The sequence below is a fragment of the Hippopotamus amphibius genome, chromosome 4 (assembly GCF_030028045.1).
Source record: "Hippopotamus amphibius kiboko isolate mHipAmp2 chromosome 4, mHipAmp2.hap2, whole genome shotgun sequence".
In the NCBI taxonomy this organism is placed as follows: Eukaryota; Metazoa; Chordata; class Mammalia; order Artiodactyla; family Hippopotamidae; genus Hippopotamus; species Hippopotamus amphibius.
The window spans coordinates 162,540,354-162,561,630 of record NC_080189.1 but is presented as its reverse complement, the minus strand read 5'-3'; the positions used below and the strand labels follow the sequence as shown (position 1 = coordinate 162,561,630).

Sequence of the window (21,277 nt, the reverse complement as noted above, 5' to 3'; positions counted from 1 at the left end):
ACTGGGTTAGAACTGGAGCTGACGTTTCTAAAGATGAGTCTCAAGAAAACCCAGGCCTGGATGGAAATGGCTGTGGTCTTGGCCCTGTGCCTAAAGTTGAGAGTCCTGGTGGCCTCCAAATGTCCCAGGGTCCCTCAGTCAGGCCCAGAGCTAGGGCAGACCTCCCCCTGCCCTTCCCCGGCCTCCGCCTCGTCACACAGGTAGGCGCCCTGGCATTCTCTGGCCCCACCGTGGGGCGGAAGGAAGGAGACCCCTTACTGAGGGGTCAGATGCCTGCAGGCAGTGTTTGAGTGGGGCGCCTGGCGAGGTGGCTCTGGCAGAGCCTACCTAAGGCCACCAAATTGGAACTCTGTACCCTAACTAGTAAGTGTCACCAGATGAGAAACAGGTCCCGAGAGGCTCGACGATTTCTGTGAAGCCCTGAAGCTTGGTCCTTTCCCGTGCCACCAGGTCTCCCCGGATGGAGCCCGTTGACCAGAGATGCGTGCCTACATGGGCGGGAGGGGGCGGGGGCCGCGGTTGCTTTAAAGCTCCCCAGCCCGGGTGGCGCGGGGCGGGGCGCTCTTGGAGCCGCGGGGCGCAGGGCGCAGTGGCCGGAGCGGGGTCCCCGGAAGCGCCAGCGGGGCGGGCACGGCGGGGGCGCCTCCACCTGGGCGGGGAAGGAGCGGTTGCTGGACCCCGCCCGGCCGAGGCGCGGGGGCCGTAGGAGGTGCCGAGTGGCCGCGTCGCCGCGGAGATGGCGCGGCACGTGCGGTGACGGTGCCCGCGCCCCGAGGGTCCCAGCCTTGCGCCCCGCGTCCCCGGGCAAGCATGGAGCGCCCGGAGCCCGAGCTGATCCGGCAGAGCTGGCGGGCGGTGAGCCGCAGCCCGCTGGAGCATGGCACCGTCCTGTTCGCCAGGTGAGGGCGGCCCGAGCGCCCCCGGGGGGCGGTAGCGGGGTGCCTCGCCGGGAATGGGTTCCAGGCGGCTGAGCCGGCGCCAGAGAAGGGAAACCAGACCGCTGCCGTGCTGCTGGGGCGCCTCCAGATGTGCGCCGGAGGAGCGGGGTACGGCGACGGGTGGCGCAGCCCCGGCTGCTCTTCCCGCGGCGGTGGCGCGCCTTGCGAGCCAGCACTCCCCGCTCGCAACGGGGCTCTCTGGGTGCCGGCCAGGGTCTCTCTGGCGGATCTCTTATCACTCGGGCCAGCGGCCTCGGGTCCCCCCGCACTGCGCCCCCCCTCCCCGGCTGTGTGCCTCCTGAGTGTTCTTTTCTTGGGTGGTGAGTGCAGGGGTGCCCACCGCCGCCTGCATGGGTAGACTGGGGTGTTCCAAGGGCCTGTGTGGGGAGGGCATACTGGGCGCCTCAACGGCAGGGCACAGGGTCTGGGCCCCCAAAGTGTGCGCTTCCAGTAACCAACGGAAGGGTAAAGCTTTCTGAGGAAAGGACCAGGCTAGGACCAGAGATCTGCCAGGGAAGGGATGACAGATGCCCAATTCTCACCACCAGAGAGAGGGGTAATGGGATGTGCAGACCCCAAAGGGGAAGGGGAGGCCAGTCTTCAACCTCAGCTTGGAGCTGTCTAGGTAACCCCTCTGCCATCACCAAAGAGACAATACGCCCTCACCATGGTCTCTCAGGAGCCTTGCCTCCTTAAGCCAGTCCAGAACTTCTGAAGAGGCTTTTGCAAAACCTCCCCCCAAACAAAAAGGCAATACATTTGCAGAGTTACACAGAACCCCAGTGGTCCTCCTGGATGTGGCTGAGAGCTTCTGCTTGTGTCTCCCAGCTTTCCCCAAACCCACTGTTTTCTCAGGCACCCTCTGTGGCTCTGCTACTCCCAAACTGTGACCTTACGCAAGTTACTTACCCTCTCTGGGCTTCTGTTTCCTCCTCTATAAAATTAGGCTGACAGTTATACCCACTGCTAAGGATTGTGAGGAATATGTGAGTTAACCATGTGTAAGGTACTCGATGCTCAGTAAGTGTAAGGGGTTCTGAATACTATTATTATCATTGCTGGCCCAAGACCCCTTGGACATGATTAGACTGGGAGGTTCTGACCCAAGAATGGGAGGGAGTGAGGGAGGGAAGGAGAAGGAGAGACATGGGGTGCGGGGGAGGTGGGAAGGGGAGAGATGGGGAGAGAGAGGCTTTCTCCCCACCATGGACTCCACGGTGTTTGAGGACCCCTTCCTGTCCCAGTCCACACCCCTCAATGCTTTATGGAGGGGCTACCATATTCCAGGTGGTATGAGAGGCCTGGGGACACACTTTTTTTCCAGGATGCCCCTTCCAGGATGGGGATGAGGTGAGAGAGGGGCAGTGGCAAAACTGGCCAAGGGATGTCTGCCAGGTTGGAGGGTGTGCTCTAGTTTACAGCCAAGGCTCTGCCCACCCTCTCCTGCTGCTGGGCAGCCAGGGCCTGTGAAGCCTGCAGGGGCAACACCCCAGGGCTGACACCGGGCTCCCCCAACAGGCTGTTCGACCTGGAGCCGGACCTGCTGCCCCTCTTCCAGTACAACTGCCGCCAGTTCTCCAGCCCAGAGGACTGCCTCTCTTCCCCTGAGTTCCTGGACCACATCAGGAAGGTGAGGGCAAGGCAGAGCGCCTTCCTGGGAGAGAACGAGGGACTCAGCAAAGGGAGAATTACTTCCGTTTCCTGCCCCAGCCCCGGTCCTGGCCTCCTCCTTCTGCTCCCTCCTCTCAGGGGCATCTGCCCTTTCCCTCTGCGCTGAGCTGGGCAGAGTTTGGAGCATCCGAGTCAGCCTTCTCCCCGACCCTGCGCTCAGCCAGCTGCTGCAGCTCTGCCGTTTGCCCTTGGCCTTGTCCCCCGGCTCCTGCAGGTGGTGTCGGCGCTGCTCCATCAGGGGCCAGCTGCTGTGAAAACCAAGCTGGGGTTTTCTTAGAGGCTGGCGACGCTCACAGGGCCTCAGGGTCCCCCCCGTCCCGGGAGGACAACACTGTCCAGCAGCTGTGTTTAGGGCTCTGAGCCCCTCAGAGGAGAGCAGCTTCCTTCACGGTGTAACACGAGTAGTTTGGCCACTGTATGTTGAGCACCTATGGTATGCAGATGTAGGCTGCCTTTCGTCTCTGATCCTGGAAAACTTCCTTCTGGTGGGGATCCCCAGATTCTGGACTGTGGTTGTGAGTGGGGGTGGGGAGTTGCTCTGTTCTCGGTTTCATCACTACCTCGGCCTTGGCAGGTGATGCTCGTGATTGATGCTGCGGTGACCAACGTGGAGGACCTGTCCTCGCTGGAGGAGTACCTTGCCGGCCTGGGCAGGAAGCACCGGGCAGTGGGTGTGAAGCTCAGCTCCTTCTCGGTGGGTAAAGGGACTCTTTCTCTCTCCAAAGCTCCTGGCCCAAGGTCACCACTCTCTCCTAGGCCTCCCCTAAGCACCTGTTCATCCTTCCCATACCTAAACCCTCAGATGACCGGGGCTGGGGCCTGCATCGTTGTGTACTTGCTGTGTGACCCTGGCACTGCCTTGACCTCTCTGAGCCTCCAATTTGTCTTCTCTGGTATGGTTTCTTTTAGAACCATAGAAAGTGAAGGAGCCTTTGGGATTAGCTGGCCTGCTCAGTTTTATATTGCTGTGCATAAAGACATCCCAGAACAAACTGGCTTAAAACAATGATTTCTGATTTCTCCGGGCTCAGTTGAGGGGTTCTTTTGTTCCGCGTGCTGTGGCTGGAGTCACGCCTGCATTGCATTCAGCTGGGAGCTCAGCTGGGGCTGTCATCCTTTGGGATCTCTCTCCCTGTGGCCTCATCACTCGGCAGTCTAGCTGAGCTTCTTTACGGAGTGGCTGCTCAGCTCCGAGAGGGAGTGTTTCAAGAGGACAAGCCAGCCTCTGCTCGCACCACTCTTGCTAATTCCCCATTGGCCAAAGCCAGTCACATGGATGAGCCCAGGGTCAAGGGTGTGAATCCTTAAGGTGTGGCTCACTGGGGACCCTCACCTGACAGCCTACCACACAGTCTAATCACCTTGCCAGACGTAAGTATCTTGAGGAAGGGACTTTGTCTTGTTGTTCTCTCCATCCCCAGCACTAGTACAGTGTCTGGTCTATAGTGCATATTCAGTAAATATTTGTGGAATAAATAAACTGTATTTTATAATGAATAATAAAAAATGAGCCATTATTATTGTTGAAGATTTACTGTGCATAGATGCTGTGCCAGGAGCTTTTCATAGATGATTTCTTAATCGTTCCAACAATCTCATGAGTTGAAAGTTTTACTTTCCTGTTTTACTGGTGAAGTAACTGAGGCTCAGAAAGGTTACCTAACTTGCTTAAGATCACACAGCTCATACGTAGTAGAGTCAGAAAGTGAACTCAGGTTCTTCTGGTTGCAGAGCCTGGACTCTTAACACCATGACTGCTGTCTTGCAAACGAAGAAACTAAGGCCTCAGGTCAATGACTTCGCTTGGTCTGAGCTGCAGGTCCCAGGCAATGCCTCGGCCCCGCTCTTGGGGTGGTTGTGAGACTGGGAGTGGAGTGAAATGCTTTGTTCACTTTAAAGCCTCACCTTTAAGATGTACCCAAGGATTAGGGCAGAACTCTGCTCAGAAAGTGTGGGCCCCATGCAGGAGAGAAGTCCAGGAGTCCTTACCAACTCTAAGCCTTAGTTTTCGCACCTGTGGAATGGGGGCATGCCTTCCTGCCTTTGGGAATGACAGGTGCCCCTTGCCTCTGCAGACGGTGGGTGAGTCCCTGCTCTACATGCTGGAGAAATGCCTGGGCCCTGCCTTCACTCCAGCCACGCGGGCCGCCTGGAGCCAGCTGTACGGGGCCGTGGTACAGGCCATGAGTCGTGGCTGGGATGGCGAGTAAGCGGCGGCCCTGCCCAGCGGCTGCCACCTAGCGGCCACCGATGTCTGTGTCTGTCTGTTGGTCTGTGTCTGTTGTAGCCCAGGCCCCCCTAGGCCTTCCTGCATCATGGTCCTTGTCCCCTTGGCCATGCCGGAGAGGTGATGGAGTAGGGCTGGGTCTAGGTCCCCCTCACCCCCAACTGTAGACAGAGCGGCTTTTCCTTTAGAAAGGGGCTTCGGAGTTCCTCAAATTTCCTGTAGCTTCCTCCCTGCTGGCCTTCTTTCCCCTCTGGCATCCCCTCTTCCTCCAGGAGGAGGGGCAGCGTTCTGGTGGCAGAGGTGGCATGGGCCAGGAGAGTATGGGGCTTTGAGGGAATGGGCTCTTCGGTTGCCCTCCCTTCCCACCTGAGCCTGGGCCAAGGGGGCAGTGGGGTGGCTGAGCTTCGGGCACCTTCCCAGCTTGCCTGCCTTCAGTGCTTTTCTCTCCCAGAGGCGTTTGCTTTTCACGAGGGAAGAGGTGGGTCAGCTTCAGCCTTCGTGGTGGAATCACAGGCAGCAGGAGCAGGAGACCTACTGAGGAAGGGAGACCTGGCACCGTGATGGGCTCCCCGTGATTCTCAGAGGCCCACTCAGATGCCACCCGACAGTTTTTCTTTTGTAGTGTCTGGTGGGAGCTCCCCTATTATCGCCCTGTAGGAACCAGCTAGCCAGCCAGGGTGGGAAGGGCAAGGAAGGAGGGGGGCTTCATTCCCAAGAGTCCTGAGTCCCAGTGGCTCTTCCTCACCCCCACCACCCTTTCTGCCTCGGCCACACCTGCTGCGGGGCCACAGCTCTCCGTATTTAGCACCTGCTGTGTGCCTGTTCTTAGCTGGGTGGATAGAAGAGGAAGCTGCAGGAGAGGCCCCCTGCCCTCACCCTGAGCTGTCTCCACTTTTATCTTTTGCTGTGTGCTGTGGTTGTATAATCTTATACGAAATAAACCTGTTCTGTGTGCCTCTCTGACCTCTGGGACTGATCTTTTCTTTGGTGTTGGCTTGTGGCCAGACGCAGATGCAGGGCGGTGGATGTAGGACAGGGAGGAAGGATGGGGTCAACAGGGCCAAGGCCAGAGTGGGTGGAAAAGTAGGGAAAGGTGTGGGGGAACCAGTGGCCGAGATGGAGCCAGGGGTCTGTGGTGGAAACTGGCTGGCAGGGCACGCCATTGGACTACATTTCCCAGTGTCCCTTGCATTTAGGTGAGACATGTGACTGAGTTCTGGCCCATGGCATGTGTGGACATGTGTACCACTTCCAGACCTGGTTCCCACAAACTCCTGCATGCTCCTCTGTGCTCTGTCATCCTTCCAGCAGCTTGATGCAGACCTCACAGTGACCTTGAGGGCCATGCATTGAACATGGCAGAGTCATAGGTGAAAGGAGCCTGGGTCCTTGAATCACTGCTTGGAGGAGAGCAGCCACCAATCAGAAGTGCCTTGCAGGGTCCAACTACTTCTCTAGCATGTAGAGCAGAGGCTCACTGATTTTGAATTTTACAGGAAAGAGATGTAAACTTCTGTTGTGTCTGTGCCATTATATATTTGGGGGCTGGTTTGTTCCAACACATACCGAGCCTGAAGCAGTTCACTGGTCAGGCGTCTGGGAGCTCACCTGCTGATGAACAAGGGGAGGCCAGGGACAGAATGAACAGCAGCAAACAGCACAAAAGCTTGCAGGGTTTCCGAGGAAAGCGTCTAGATCCTCTTCGGAGGGGTGCCGATCCCAGGGCAGGCTTTTTAAGGAGACTGTGTTTACCTGGGGTGTACATTGGAGTTGAAGAGCAGGTGTGAGTGTGAGTGTGTGAGTGGGTGTGAGTGTGCGTGTGAGTGTGTGTGTGTGTGAGGAGGAGCAGGCACACAACAGTAGAGAGATGACCAGCGGCGTGGGGAATGAGTGGCTTGAAGAGTGGGCTTCATGCGAGCAGGCTTGGGCTTAACGCTCCATGTGCTGCTGGCCTCCAAGCTGTGGGGCCATGAATCTGGGCTGTAAATGGCTGGAGGGGCTGCACCTGGGCCAGCTACCCTCACCCCGAGGTCTGGTTTTCTTAACCAAGACCAGTGCCACCGGCACCCGCAGAGCCTCCCTAGCTCCAGCTGGGGCCTCATTTTTGTTGAGCTCAGGGGGCCAGGCCTGCCAAGCTGTGTGACTGCAGACGTTGGGTCTGGAACATGTCAGGAATGCTTTTCCCACTGGGGCTTCAGAGGTATTTTCTTCTTGTGCCCTACAGGCTCCAGTGAGGAGGCCCCCTCTGCTGTGTGACCAAATAGTGGCTCAGACTCAGGTGGCCAAGCCTGGCCTAGGGCTCCTGAATGTTTGATGCCCACCAGGGTGACCTGGCTCTGGATAGGTCAAACACCCACCTCTGATGTGTCTTAAGCCATCCTAAGCATTGGTGCTTTCACCTCTCTCGAAGCCCTCTCTTCTACTTGTGCATGTCTGGCTGTGCATGCATGTGCATGCGTGCGTGTGTGTGTGCATGTGTGCGTGTGCGTGTGTGTGCCCGGGGGTGGGTAGTTCCTTCCTCCTCTATTCCAGGTCTCAGCCCTGGAATCCTCTCTCTCTTCTCCTCATTCTATCAGCCCACATCTCCCATTTTATACAAAGAACCTCCCCTCCCTCACCGCCCCCTTCTCTCTCCAGCTACCACCCTATTTCTTTACTTCCTTTGATAGCAAAACTCTTCAGGAGGGTTGTCTTTCCTCGCTGTTCTCATGTCCTCATTCCTGTGAGAGGATGGTACCCCATTTCAAGCAGGCTTTCATCCCCCACACCGATCTTACCATCAAGGTTACCAACAACCTCCATCCTGCCAACCTCAGTGGCCACGTCTCAGCGTTCATCTTGCTCTTCTGCTCAGCAGCACTTGGAAGAGTTGATCACCCCTCCTTTTATTCTTAAACTTCTTATTATGAAGATATGTTAACATAAACAAAAATCAGAACCTAACAGGGCTCCATTTCTCTTCACCCAGAATCAGCAGTGAGCAACTGAAGACCTCCCCCTGCCCTTTAATTTTGCTGGACAGTTTCAAAACTAATCCCAGACATCACGTTCTTTCACACATAAAGTCTTCCGTATGAATTTCTAGCTGATTTTTTTTTTACCTTTTAACCCATGCTATCAACACACCTACCAAGATGAAGAGTTATCTCTTCAACATCACCTAATGCCCAGGTCATATTTGAATTTCCCTGGTGTCTCAAAGACGTCTTTCGGCAGCTGGTTTGTTCAATTCAAGATGCAATCAAGGGCCACACACTGGAGGTCTGGTTGTACCTCTTAAACCTCTCATTCTCTACCAGCCTCTCCCCCTCTCCCCCACGTTATTGATTTGTGGGCGAAACCCGGTCATTTGCTCAGTGGCGTGTCCAGCATTTGACATGGCTGATGCGACTCCTTTGAGCTCACTCCTCTCTGCCTGTATTCGCTGTTACTTAGAGCTGGGGTTAGAGCTGGGGTCCCCTTTCCCCTTTGAGTCCCTGTCTTCCCTTGGCTCCCAGGGCACCAGGCTCTCCCGGTTCCCCTCATTCCTCTCTGCTGCTCCTTCTTGGTCTCCCTTGCAGATTCTCCTACCCATCTCCCCCTGACCTCCTCTTCTCCTATGCTTGCGCCCAGAGAGGTCGCAAGCCAGTCCCATGCCTTCGGCCCCATCTGGATGCTGACAACTCCGGAGTTTATAGCTTCAGCCCAGCTCTCCCTTACTCCAGACTCTGTATCCAGCCACCTGCCCAACACCCACACAAGGCACCATCTCAGACGTAACACAACCAAAACGGTACACTTGGTCTTTTTCCCAGACCTGCTCCTTCCCCGCGTTCTCTGCTGTGGTAAACCAGTTTACCCAGTTGTTTAGGCTGAAGAACTGGGAGTCAGCCTTACCTCCTTGCTTTCTCTCAGGCCCCACATCAAATCTAAACAGGAATTCCCCGGGCCCTATTCCGAATTTCACTACCTCCTCTTTCACTGCCCTGTCCTTGGCTGAGCTACCATGTTGTTGCTCCTGGATGCCTCCGACAGAGCCCTCAACAGGGCTTTCTGCGTCCACCTTGTCTCCACATGTCTCCCCTGCGCAGAATCCTCCAGTAGCTCAGCCCACGGAGGCTCCTTCTTCTCTCCCCTCCCTCACTCTGCTCCAGGCACTCTGGCCTCCTCCTCGCTGGTCCTTGGGCCTGGCATTTGGTCGCCACTGCCTCCACGCGGCCTCCACTGGCTGTCCCGTGTCTCCTTCCCACAGAGCTTGTCCCCCATCCTCCCCGTCTCCAGACACAATCCCCATCCTGCTTTGTTTTTTCTTCAAAGCACTATCCTGATCTCCCACTATGTAAATTTGTTTATCGTACTTATAATCTATTGCAGTCCACACGGGGAAGGCTGTCAGGAAAGCTACTTGGGCTCTGTGAATGGAGGGAAGAGGAGGGGCTTCAAACCATTGCTGAAGGTGACCAGACAGGCAGAAATGACCCCCGAGGCTGGTGTGTGTGTGTCTCTTTGACCCAACAGTAGTACTTACTGCAAAGGAAGATGATTACAACAGAAGATGTGCCCACTCTAGGCATTAACTGCTTGTAAGCCTGAAGGCAAATGCTTGTTTGGGCCTAATCTTTGATTACCTACCAGGCACCTGTCATTTGAGTTCTCTGGAGGCAGAGTGAAGGGAGGAGAGCTTTCCCAGGCTGTGGGTTTGTAACTATGTACAGGCTACAGGGCTTGAGGTGAGAGGCAGCGTGAGGTGCTGAGACCAGCTTCCCCGTGAGTCTGAGATTGTTTTCCTTGCAACTCCACGAGAACCTCACCCACCCTGCACACCAGAGTCACCGGGGAGATTTTGTAAAATAGAGATGTCCGGGCCCCGCCCCAGAAATTTTGGCTTGTTCAGGGAGGGCGCCTGGATGTTGGGATTGTTTAAAATCTCCCAGGAGACTCCAATTTGCAGCCGGAATAGAGACCCAGTACTTGAGGCTTGAGATATGTTGGGTTGCTGGTTGCCACGGTGGAATGGTAGATGTTCAAAATACAGCCTCTGTTGAAAAAACCTGTGAACTGTCTTCGCCTAAGTCAGGCTCCACCACGCTTCCCCAGGGCCTTCACAGAGCGAGCTTAGAAACCCGGAGAGGACGATGACTGCTTTGGGAGCGTGGCAAAGAGCCACCCCAAGCTTGGCCTCCGGGCAGAGCCTCCTGGAGCCCAGGGACCTTCTGCTTCCTCTCCAGCCCCGCAGGGCCCAACCTGGCACTCAGTCTGGTGTGCCAATGCCCTCTTGGGCGGAGCCCCATGGAGCTGGCATCCTGGACCTCCCTGGCACCAGGCCTCCTTCTTGGCCATCTGCCCACGGCCCCCCTCCCCAACCTCCCTGACCCCCATTCCCAGGCAGCAGGACTCAGGCCCTCCCACCCGGCCAGGGTGGTCTTCCTACTCCTCTCCCCACTGAAGCACCTCTTGTGGATTTCATCTCACTCGGCTTGGAACATAATTGCTTTGAGGCGCGAGGGGTCAAGGGCTCCCACCGTGGGGGGCTTTGAGCTCATGCCCACCGGTGGACGATGAAAGTCTGAGGCGAGGGGGCTCAGGAGCATCCCTTGGGCAGCGTGCCCCTGAGAGTAGCCTCTGTCCTCACAAGGAGCAGTGGGGGAGGAAACCCCCTCCACACCCCGTTCCCTCTGTCCCTGCGGCTGAATCTGCTCTATTCGGTAACGAGACAGAGCGGTCAGACGCCTGTCCTCCTGCTTTCAGAATAAGGTGACCAGCCCAAGATCATCGAGCCGGCTAGAGCAGAGGAAGGGCCAGAACCCCGGCCTTCTAGGCCAGGACACACGTCCCCCCGGGCAGGGAACGTCCCCCCTTGCCACAGGTGTAACAGCAGACATAACTATCCTTTACTAAAGGGTTTTCTTATCCCGTTCAGGCCTGACATGGCAGCTCTACATACCCCCCTAATGCCCAGCCTCTCCTGGACCTCTCCCGCCCTGTGCCGTTGGCTGAGGCTGCTGCAGACCTGAGCCCAGCCTGCTGCTCCCCGGGGGCCTCTACCTGAAGTCTGTGTCCTGTCAAGTCCAGCTGCTTGCCTGGCCCACAGCCCCCTCAGGGCCCAGCACTCACCCCAGGGCTTCTGCTTCCCCAGGGGAGGCTGCCCTGATGGCTTCCTGGGTAGCTCATGGACCAAAAAGCTCTCCCCGACTTCTCAGGAGGCTCTCAGAGCATCCACAGTGGAAAGAAACGGGCAGATTCACGTCCGTCTCTCCAGCAGGCCACGCAGTGCTTGCCAGGCCTTCCCCTGTGAGGACAGGGGCCAGGGAAACCTCAGCGGTCGAGGGTCTCAGAGTGGCCGCTCTGGCCCCAGGGGCCAAAGCCACACAGAAGATGTGGTACTCCAGCCTGGCCACCTCAGGGAGCTCTGGCTTCTTGCAGATGGAGGGAAGGCCCTGCTGGGCTGGCTCAGATGCAGAGGCACAGGCCAGAAGAGGTCGGGGGGACTTATTTATTCAAGGCACGGTCATAGCGTTAATAACAAGACGGTTCGGCGTTCCGGCACATTCCTTCAGTGGTGATGGCCAAGGGAAGTCCACGCTCCCCACCGGGGTCCCCAGAGGATGCAATGCTGCTGATAGGCACTTTGCTTCCAGAAGCGTCTGAGGAAGAGGCAGGCGGGCATTGGAGCTGCCCTAGGCCCAGGGAGGGGCACTTCTCGAAGGCTCTAGGCAATACCTGGTCCCCAGAGGTCGCTCCCTCCAGAAAAGCCCAGGTCTGAGAGGTGGGGCTTTGGGGAACAGATGGGGTAGGGGCAGCTGGGAAGGGCCGTGGGATGGGGTGGATGGTGGTAGGTGGAGGCCAAGGCGTGAGACGTGTGGGCCGAGAGCGCAGGTTGGAGGGGAGGTGCTTGAGGAGGGGCTGGATGTGGTGGGTAAAGAGTGAAATCATGCCCACACCCCCAGCAGTGACCGCCGGAGGTCAGGCGGCTGTGGCCGGGCCTTGCTGGTTGCGCTGGGCTCTAGGAAGAGTAGAGAAGCGAGTGGACTCAGGAACTTTCCCAACATCCTCACCGTCTGCTCTCAGAACCAGACTGCACTTGACCCAGATTCAGAGGGGTAGCCGCAGCCATGCGGCCATGTCCTCTGCGGGGACCTCTCCACATGCAGCTTCCGCGGGCTGCCAGGCGGGCAGGGGGAGGTGAGAGACGCAGCAGGAACGGTCCCGCGGGGGCTGTGGAGACGGCGGGGGGCGCGGATGCCAGCAAGCAGGGCCAGGCGGAGGAGAGCCCTCAGGCCAGCTTCTGGCAGGACGCCCCTCGCCACACGCCTGGGGGTCGGGCAGGGCCCGGAGCTGCCACCTCCCCACCGCGGGCAGGGCTCCCTGCTGGGCTTCTCTGAAAAGGACCACGTCCCCTTGTGGCTGGTGAAATGCTCGGCGGAGGCGGCTCTGTGGGGCCTGGGTTTATGAGGAATCAGCCGGATACAGTTTCCTCCTCATTCCTACCTGGACGAGGAGAGACTGCCTCCTCCCCAGCTGACCCGGGCTCTCTGGAAAGATCGCTCAGGCCAAAGTCTGGGCTGAGCTCTTGGGGGAGAGCAACATCTGCCCCTCAAGTGCTATTTCTCCTCTGGGGTCAAGCCCGGAGCTTCTGGAATCGGGATGTGGGCACGTGTGGAGCAGAAGTGAGGCTCAGGTGATCCGAGCTCAGGCGCACCCGCGTGCCCAGCAGCTGGGGGCAAACTCCCAGGTGAGGTGAACCTGGGCGCCCACCTTCAGCAGGTTGGCTGCAGGGGCCCAGACCGTTGGAAGAGGGAGCTCGGGAGAGCACTAGGGCATGCAGACCCCATTTGACCTGGCTCATTCTGGGCCACCGAGGCCCCAGCCACCCAACCCTTCTTCGTGTCTTCCCCCACTGGCTTCCTGGTGGTCCTGATGGGGGCCTGTCCCCAGAGGCCTGCACCCCTACCTGCAGCAATGGTGTCACCAGCGTTGTTCCTACTCAGGTTTTGGCTCCTCCAGGCCTCGGGTGGTGGCTGCCCTGGGAGGACAGCCTTACTTTGCCTGTCCACAGAGGACGCAGCCCCCCGCCCCTCAGTCCCCCACAGGGCATCCGCAGTGTCTGAGCCAGGACCATACTGGAGGCCACTGGACTGCTCTTCAGTCCAGAATGCAGGGCAGCCCCGAGAGGAGAGGAAGGGTCCTGCTCGGAGGCTGGGGAAAGGCCAAGTGCCTTTAGTTTGCAGCATGGACTTCTCACCTTAAGCTACCCCCCACCTTAGTCTCGCTGGGGGCCTAGGCACTCAGATGGGTATGAGGCAGGAGCAGCTCTCAGTGGCCGTATCCTTGACCTTGGGGGTCTTCTCATTAGGCCCTGGGGCTTGGGGAGGTATATCTGGTTTCTCATCACTCAGCATTTTGGGAGAAGCCCTTCCATGAATTCTGCTCCTGTCCTGCCCACCTGACAGTAACCAGTCCTGGCTGCCTTCATCAAAATGCACACAGGTCCCATTTAATGAGCCCCGAGTGACCATGTCCCAGCTATTCTTGCAGGAATAGAAAGGAGAAGGGTCTCTACCCTGCTGCTCCTGGGGACATCCGATGAGGGGCAGAGGAACAGGAAGGGGCTCAGCCGCCTCCTTTAAGTCTATGGTCTCAGCCGCCCGCTCCTGCGGGTGGGTGCAGAGACTTTCTCCTTGCAGATCTCCATGCAGGGAAACCTGGAGGAGGTGGTCGTCTGTGTCTTGTTGGTGAGGTCTAGCACACATACCTTTGCTTCCTCGACTGCAGGGGAGGGAGGGAGGGCTGGGAGTGAGGGTGGGGGAGGGATTGGACAGCAGCAGAAGCTCCTTGGGCAGGGCAGCTGGTGGAAGGGTGGCGAAGACCCCAGAGAGTCTTCGGTGGGCTTCTTCCTGCCTCCTCCCTCACGCACACCTTCTCCATCGTGGCCCCAGCAAAGTTCCCCAGCCTGCCGTCTCTGCGCTCGGGGCTCCAGCCACTGTTCCCAAGACATGGCGCTTGCCTGCATCTTCCATCTCATCCTGGTGTCCCTCTACAGTGCCCGGCATCTCCCGTTTTAGCTGGTCAGCAGGTCGGGGCCGGTAGGTAGCCAGGGCTCCGTTGGGGCCATCCCAAAGTCTGCAGGAGGTAGTGGGGCAGTCCAGGCCACCCTCCTGCCTCCCCCTGCCGGGCTCTCCCCTGGCCGCCACTCCCGGCTGGAGTCGCCAGGTGGAGGCCTTGGGTCCTGGTCAGTGGTACTGGCTCTGGCCCTCCAGTTCCAGCCCTTCCTGGAACTCGGCCGCGTCCAGCTCCCTTGCAAAGCCCCTCACACCGCTCTCCTCTTCTCCCTCTTCCGGCTGTCTGTTCATGGTGCCATAGGTGTGCCGGGCTGGGGAGGAGGCGGGGGTCAGGTTCATCTCTGGCTCTTGCAGCACGGTGGCCACATACAGCTGCTTGGGACAGAGAGGGGAGACGGGGCAAGGTCACGTCTGGGGCAAGGCCCTGGGCACACGCTTCCCCCTCACGCTTTCCCTGCAGAGCCTCTGCCCCTCTAAGCCATGGCTCCTTCCTTCTTCCCCCCGCAGCCCAAGTCCTGGCCATCCCACCCGCCCAGCTGCTCTCGATCATTTATGAGCATCTATCTGCATGCTCCCCGGGCCAGTGTGAGTCTCCTAACTCCTAGTCCGCTCTTCCTTTAGCACATGTGCCATTCATCCTTGGTTCCAGGTCGGGCTGAACCCAGGGGGAGGTGACGTGAGTCTCCCTTACAGTGGGGTCTGGAGGGACCCCCATTCCTGAGCCAGTGCCCTTTCTAACACAGCTTCAGAGGCACATCCACCTCCCTCAGGCTGTGTCACGGGTTGGCCTGTGAGTCAGGATTTGAAACTGAGGCTGCTGAGGTCTTGGTCACGCGACCCGTGAACTCCAGGAATGCCTGGGATGGCAGCAGAATAGAAAAACACAAGAAGTACTAGGGATGGAGCTGTTTGTGACAAGGGACTTTGAAGGGACTTTTAAACCAACTCCTCATTTTGAAAATAGGTAATGATTGGGTAGACTTAAACCTTTCCTATGGGAATTTATTTCAGTGAAACTAAACAGCCCTGTTGATGAGGAAGAATTTGGATATTTTCACAGGCCAGAGTAAACCCCAGAGATGATCTTTTGGGTCCTAGGGGAAAAATGGTAACTGAACAATGGAAGAAGCCAGCAGTCATCCCTGAATCAGGGAGTCACTTCAGCATCATTAATGGCAATAAATGGGATATCACAGATCTCCTGGTGTGATGCACAGCACTGTCTGTAACATGTTCTATCTGGCCCCTAGTGTTGAACTTGAATCTGTCAAGCCTTTGGATCTAGCCTCTAGGTTTCAGGAAATACAGGAGATAGTATAACCTCCTGTAAGATACCATGAAGAAACAGCCAGAAAAAGCGAGAAGGTGGGACATTCTGCAGGACTACTGGCTTGGTCTCTCCAACAATTCATAAAAGAGAACTGGTGCTAAAATCAAAGGGACATGCAGAGGTGCTGGATTAATCTAGCACAGAGACTGGACTGGATCTTGGTTTGGACAAGCTGCAAAAGATATTTCTGGAACATGTAGAGCAAGTTGAGTATGGACTGGATATTTGAAGAGGTAAAAATGTGTATATGTAGACGGAGATTGTTAATTTAAAATGCAGGTTATAAAATAGTGTGCAGTATTATGTCATTTTAGAAAAAATATACATCTGAAGAATATACATTAAGGTATCAGTGGTCATCTCTAGGTGGTAGCAATATGGACTTTTTATTTTCTTATTTTTGCTTCTCTATTTTCTCCCCATAATTATCTACAACACTCAGATACCTCTGCTATAATAATGAAAGATTTAAAAAATCAATTCCAGTAATTTTTTTTAAAGTTCAAACTCTAGGTCCAAACCTTGTTCTGCCACTTCCTTGAATAGTAGTACCCTAGGGTCTAAATTAATTCACTTTTTTGAGCCTCAGTTTCCCCATCTGTAAAATGAGGATAAAAACCCCTAATGCGTGGGTTTATCATGAAGATCAAGAGCGAGAATGGCGAAGCATCTGATTTGTAAGGTTTCAAAAACCAATTGCTGACAATATTTCAGAGGGCCCAACTTGGAAGGGCCCCAAGGGAGATGCTATGTGAAGAGAGACTTTCCTGCTTTGAAACCTTTGTTGTCTCTCTGGTACCGAAGCTCCGTCCCCCCTGCCACCTCCCAGAGCTCATCGGGCCCTACCTGTAGGGTTTGTTTCAGAGTGAGGCAGACCTGTGGTTCTGTGCACCTGGTGTGGGCATATCCACCCACTGTTGCATCTGTGCGCTTTCACCCAATTCTGCCGCGACTGAAGGGCCTCCTCTCCCACCGGGCCCTGCCGCCCACTCTGCATTTGCACCAGGCCCCAAACTGTCTTCAGTTGCCCCAGTGCTCCAGATTCTCTCTTCCGGGCCTTTGCACAGGCTGATCCTCTTCCTTGAGTGCCCTTCCCCACACCCTCTTCCATCTGGTAACCCCTACTCTCCCATTGCTGGAGTCGGATTAGATGTTCCCTCCTCCGGGAAGCCTTCCCTGAGTGCCCGGGCTGGCTGGTACCCTTCTCCAGGGCTCCTCCAAGGCACCCTGGCATCGGGGCACAGGCTGACCCGGTACCCAGCTCAGCGCACACATCGGTGGCCCTGCAGCCGCACTTGTGGCTGGGCTGTGGGTGAGCGCTCACGCCCCTCCAGGCTGAACCACTGTGTAGGAGCCAACGCCCAGCCTGCTGGACCCCTGCACTCTGAGTCCGGCCTCGTCTCTTCATAAGCTGATGGGCTCACTCATCCGGCGCGGCCCCTGCCTTACCATTCGGTGCAGACCTCCAATAGCTCGCTGCAGCTCTGTCTGTGCCACTCTGCCTGGTACCTGTGCCCTTGGAGGCAGCCTTCGGTCCTGAGGCCGAGCCCCAGCACATCCCTGCGTCTACACGACTGAGCTCGCTGAGGCTGGGTTCGCCCTGCCCTTTCTCGTCCTCTCTGAGCTCCTTCTAGAGAATGTCCTGGAGTAAATCCTGGATCTTCTATCTTTCTGAAGGCTCTTCAGCCAGGGCCACGGCAGCAATTTGACCTGGGCCAAGTCCTGCTGCGTCAGAGGGGGGAGTCCGGGGACCCCCGTCTCCTCCCCAATACCCAGGGTGGGCACTAAGTGCTGGTGCCCCCACAATGCTGCTGGAGTAGCCCACCCCTGTAAGCCCCCACCTCCTGAGCAATCCCAGGGCGAAGGCACTGACTCACAAGGGAAGTTGGCGTGGAGGACGTGCTGCTGGGCTCCAGGTCGAACACCGTCTCCATCTCCTCCTCGGGCTGCGGCAGCAGGAGAGACATGGAGGGTCACAGAATGCCCCCGCCCTCCCCACATCCAGAGAAGCCTGACCTTAACTCGGGTTTAAGGGGCCTACTGTTCCCCTAAACTCAACTCATCTATTTTTCCAGACCTGCAGCCCAGATGGCAGGGCTGAAGCCCAGGGGGACAGAGAGCTACTGGGATGCTGGGGAGACCCTTCTGAAATGTCCCATTCCCAAGGATGGAGAGAGTAAGCAGAGTGGAAGTTGGGGTTCAAAGATGAGACTGCTTTAACTCTAGGAGAAGTCTTGACTTCAATAATACCTTCTTTCCTGCCAGAATTTCCCCTCTATCTCTGTAATGAAATGAGGGTCTAGGTCTCCTGTCACCTTCTGTCTCTAGAATGGATACCTGAGCAACCAGATCCCAGGTCATCATTGTTTTGGGAAGACAGAGCCAGAGGCATTGTTCACTCTGATCCTTCACTAGAATGGACTCGGGTCTGGGGATGGAGGAGGGTCCAGGTAGAAAGGGCAGTGGGTGCCTGTGCCCAGGGCCCCAGATACGAGACCACTGGAAGCAAGAAGATTCTCTTCTCAGAGGCTCCCTCCTCTGACTCAGCAGGATGCTAGTATTTTAAATCAACTTTCTCATATAAATTCATTTAAAAAGGAAACAATTCACTACTATAAAAAGAAAACCTGTGTCAGTTGCCACAAGCAGAAAGTTAACTAGAAAAAGAAATGTATAACCATGGAAAATAAAAAAATTATCTTTTAGTCCACTAGAAACCATTACAGTACACCTCTACAGGCACCGCACTTTAGGAATGCTGGTCTCGAGCACACAGTTCTGCTGGCATGGATCAGACCCCTTCTCTAATAATTGTTTGGGCCCCCCGGCAAAGAGCCAAAGGAGTCATGGGGCCCGGAGAGCCAGGCCTCCCCTCCAGACGAGTTCAATATCCTGAGATTCTTAAAAGTGAGGTGACTGTCCCCCTTCCCCAGGTGATCATCCTTTACTGCCCCCTCCTTTACTCCTGCTCTCATCCTCTCTCTCAACCCTCCGTCCCTCGGAATGGTCCTTGCAGCTCAGTGCCTGGACAGGCTCACACTGTAGGAGGGATGGGCCCCAGCCTGTGGTTTGGAGGAGATGTCAGAGGGGCGTAGAGGAGAGGACAGCTGTCTTCCAGATTTCCCTGCTCCGGGAGGCGTGATTCTGGGGCCGGTGCAAGGACACAGGCAGCATGCACCCCCGGCACTGTCTGCACATCCCATCGGCAGAGAGAAAGGCAAGAGCTGTGTGGGGGGTGCTGTGAGTGGCCCCACCAGGAGGGGGTCCAAGACCTGTGTGCCCTGAGGCCGGGGAGAACCTGCAGAGGAAAGCCAGGCTGGCAACTCACCTCATAGTCAGACGCTTTCCGAAGTTTCCCCAGAAAAGTGCCAACGCAGGCCATTATTATGGAAACAATAAGCGTGGACAGGGAAAAGAAAGTGATGGCGTGTAGTGGCCCTGCAAGGAGAAGGAAAGGCGTTGGCTTGGGGCTTGAGGACTGAAGCAGTGGGCAGGGATGCCAGCTGAGATGCTGCCAGGCTGACAGACGCCTGGGACCCAGCTCAGCACCCCCGTAGGAGTTTGGAGCCTGGGGCAGTGACATCCCTGCCCAATTCTCCCCTTAACAACTTGATCAACGAGCCCAACACAGGGACATCATCTCTCTGCGCTATTTGGCCAGTTTAGGATTTGGCATCCGGTGGATTCCACGAAAAAAATTAATTGAGTTAAATATCCACTTAGGTGCCTATTAAACGGCCTCCTCGAGGTCAGTTACCTACCACCTCATGGTACCTGGGAATTATCTCTGAGTCACTCATTTATGCCACTGCTCCAAAATACAGTCAATCTCAGACCCATACCTTTCTTTGTAAGCCCCCTTATAAAAAAAAATTTTTTTTTTATTTTATATTGGAGTATAGTTGATTAACAATGTTGTGTTAGTTTCAGGTATATGGCAAAATGATTCAGTTATACATATACATGTATCTATTCTTTTTCAGGTTCTTTTCCCGTTTAGGTTATTACAGGATATTGAGTAGAGTTCCCTGTGCGGTACATTAGGTCCTTGTTGGTTGTCTGTTTTAAATATAGGAGTGTGTACATGTCAACCCCAAACTCCCTATCTACCCCTCCCCCGCTGCCCTCCGCCAGTAACCATAAGTTCATTCTCTAAGTCTGTGAGTCTGTTTCTGTTTTGTAGATAAGTTCACTTGTATCATTTTTTTTTAGATTCCGCATACAAGTGATATCATATGATATTTGTCTTGCTCTGTCTGGCCCTTGTAAGCCCTTTTGAAGTGGGCATGTTCAGTTACATGTGCTATTGGCGTGGAAAAGCAATTCAGAAAAAAAGAGAAAAAAGAAAAGCAATTCAGAATTTTTGCTTGGGGATGTCTGGTAACTTCTTCACGGCAGCAGTTTTCTACCTATGTGAATACTGAAAATCAGTCTTTACAGTCGGAAGTTATCGCATAATGATGTTTATCATTGTGTTTCTATAAAAGCAAAAAATGGTAAACAATGTCAATATCCCAGCAATGGAGAACTGACTAAAACGGACAGAACTTAACACAGACGTTAAAAGGCATGTCCTCCAACAGTATTTTAATAATGCAGGAAATTGCTCAGAACATAATGTTCAGGGAAGAAACTCAGGATACAAGTCTGAATGGTGTAAAGTGGATACTGCAATTTTGTAAAGTAAGACTAAACCAGCAAACTCCTTCCACTTTGCCCTGTCCCCCAAAATGCATGCACAGGGTGAGGTCTGGGAGCAATAGATGTGAGGCCGTAGGTGAGATGGTAGGTCATTCAAATTTTGATCTTTCAATTTTTTCTGTTTTTGATAACAAACATGTAGTCCTTTATACTTAGAAAAAAAAGCACTATTAAAACAATGAGGTCTGCTAGGGGCAGGGAAGGCTGGGGGATGGGAAACTGGGGGGTGACAACACGTGGACAATGTACATAAACAACTGTGAGCTGACTGTTGACTGACACCACTGTGACAGGCAGTAAGAAAACATGGACCGCGACGGTTAAGGTCAAGTGTCTCGAGGGAAGGCACGTGCGGGGGGAGGAAGGAGGATGGGGAGGTCAGGGTGAGCCCTTCTGAGACTGGCCTGGGGCTGGCAGAGACTGCCACCTGGGGCATGGGTGACTCAGGGCAGGGAGCTGGGGGGTCCAGTCTGGGGCCTGTGTGGACTCTCTCTCTGAGAGAGGGTGTCTCTGAGTCCACCTGGGCAGGGGCAGCAGCTCTGAGTAGCCAAGAGGAGGGGAAAAGCTGGCTGCTGGGGAAGACTCCGAATCCTCCTCCAGGTTTTTGACAACACATAAGACCAGGCATCTTATAGGACCCCAGCAGGAATGTCTTGGAATGGAGCCTGACAGCTAATATTTTATTTCCTGCCAGCCTTGAGTTAGAATGAAGGAATAGGATGTTTTTTGTTTTTGTTTTTGTTCATTTGTTTTATTTGTTTTTGGTTTTGCTTTGTGCTTTGAAAGTTGTAAACCCAAATGTATATGATTTGGACCATGTTTGGTCCTCCCCTCAGCTTCCAAGTTCCGCCGGGACTCTAACACGAGCCCTGTAGGCCTAGAGAAGGCACTGGGCTCTGCCGCGTTCCATGAGTAACAGCTTGCTCTTCCCGGGCTTCTTCTGCCCTAACAGAGTTGCTGTGGAGGGGTGACGGAGCAGTGGGGAACAGGTGGAGGCGGGATGGCCGGGCGGGCTTGGCACCTACCTAATCGCAGGATGGAGAAGAAGAGCATCCAGAACAGACCCAGGAGCGGTGCAAAGACAGCCTGGTGGACGGCGGCCATGTGGATCTGCTCGTTGAGCTTGGTGGGTGCGTAGGAGTAGTACATGTTGTAGCGGTCCGTGACGTGCTTCACGCACAGGTAGAGCAGCCCTGGGGGCCGGGAGATGGAAGCACACTCAGTGGCTGTTCCAACCCCCCCTCCCCCGACCGCCCCCAGGCCTGAGATGCTACATGCAGGTCTGTCAGAGAGGCAGGGGCCAAGGACAGGCTGTGGGAGCCCCATGGTGTTGACCTCTGGGACCAGCAGCTTCCTTTGAGCCCCTAGAACC

At 55.6% G+C, this 21,277-nt stretch overlaps 2 protein-coding genes across 2 annotated transcripts in view; one reads left to right on the top strand and one right to left on the bottom strand.

The window, feature by feature from the left end:
- The first annotated feature begins 739 nt into the window (after positions 1-739).
- NGB (neuroglobin) lies at positions 740-5,444 on the top strand. Its single transcript, XM_057732972.1, has 4 exons — positions 740-899; positions 2,457-2,568; positions 3,184-3,303; positions 4,685-5,444. Exons 1-4 carry the CDS (start codon positions 811-813, stop codon positions 4,817-4,819), a joined length of 456 nt encoding a protein of 151 aa, XP_057588955.1. The 5' UTR covers positions 740-810; the 3' UTR covers positions 4,820-5,444.
- An 8,601-nt stretch (positions 5,445-14,045) lies between these two features.
- The window catches only part of TMEM63C (transmembrane protein 63C), a 33,372-nt gene continuing 26,140 nt past the window's right edge, over positions 14,046-21,277 (bottom strand). Inside the window, exons 19-22 of the mRNA XM_057733160.1 lie at positions 20,931-21,098; positions 18,533-18,642; positions 17,082-17,150; positions 14,046-14,246 (exon numbers count right to left, since the gene is read on the bottom strand). Coding sequence (XP_057589143.1) covers positions 14,046-14,246; positions 17,082-17,150; positions 18,533-18,642; positions 20,931-21,098 — 548 coding nt within the window. The remainder of the gene's footprint in view (positions 14,247-17,081; positions 17,151-18,532; positions 18,643-20,930; positions 21,099-21,277) is intronic.

Coding starts and splice junctions, on each gene's coding strand:
- NGB (XM_057732972.1), top strand. CDS start 811: ATGGAGCGCCCGGAGCCCGAGCTGATCCGGCAGAGCTGGCGGGCGGTG. Junction 900..2,456: donor GGCACCGTCCTGTTCGCCAG/GTGAGGGCGGCC, acceptor CTCCCCCAACAG/GCTGTTCGACCTGGAGCCGG. Junction 2,569..3,183: donor TCCTGGACCACATCAGGAAG/GTGAGGGCAAGG, acceptor CGGCCTTGGCAG/GTGATGCTCGTGATTGATGC.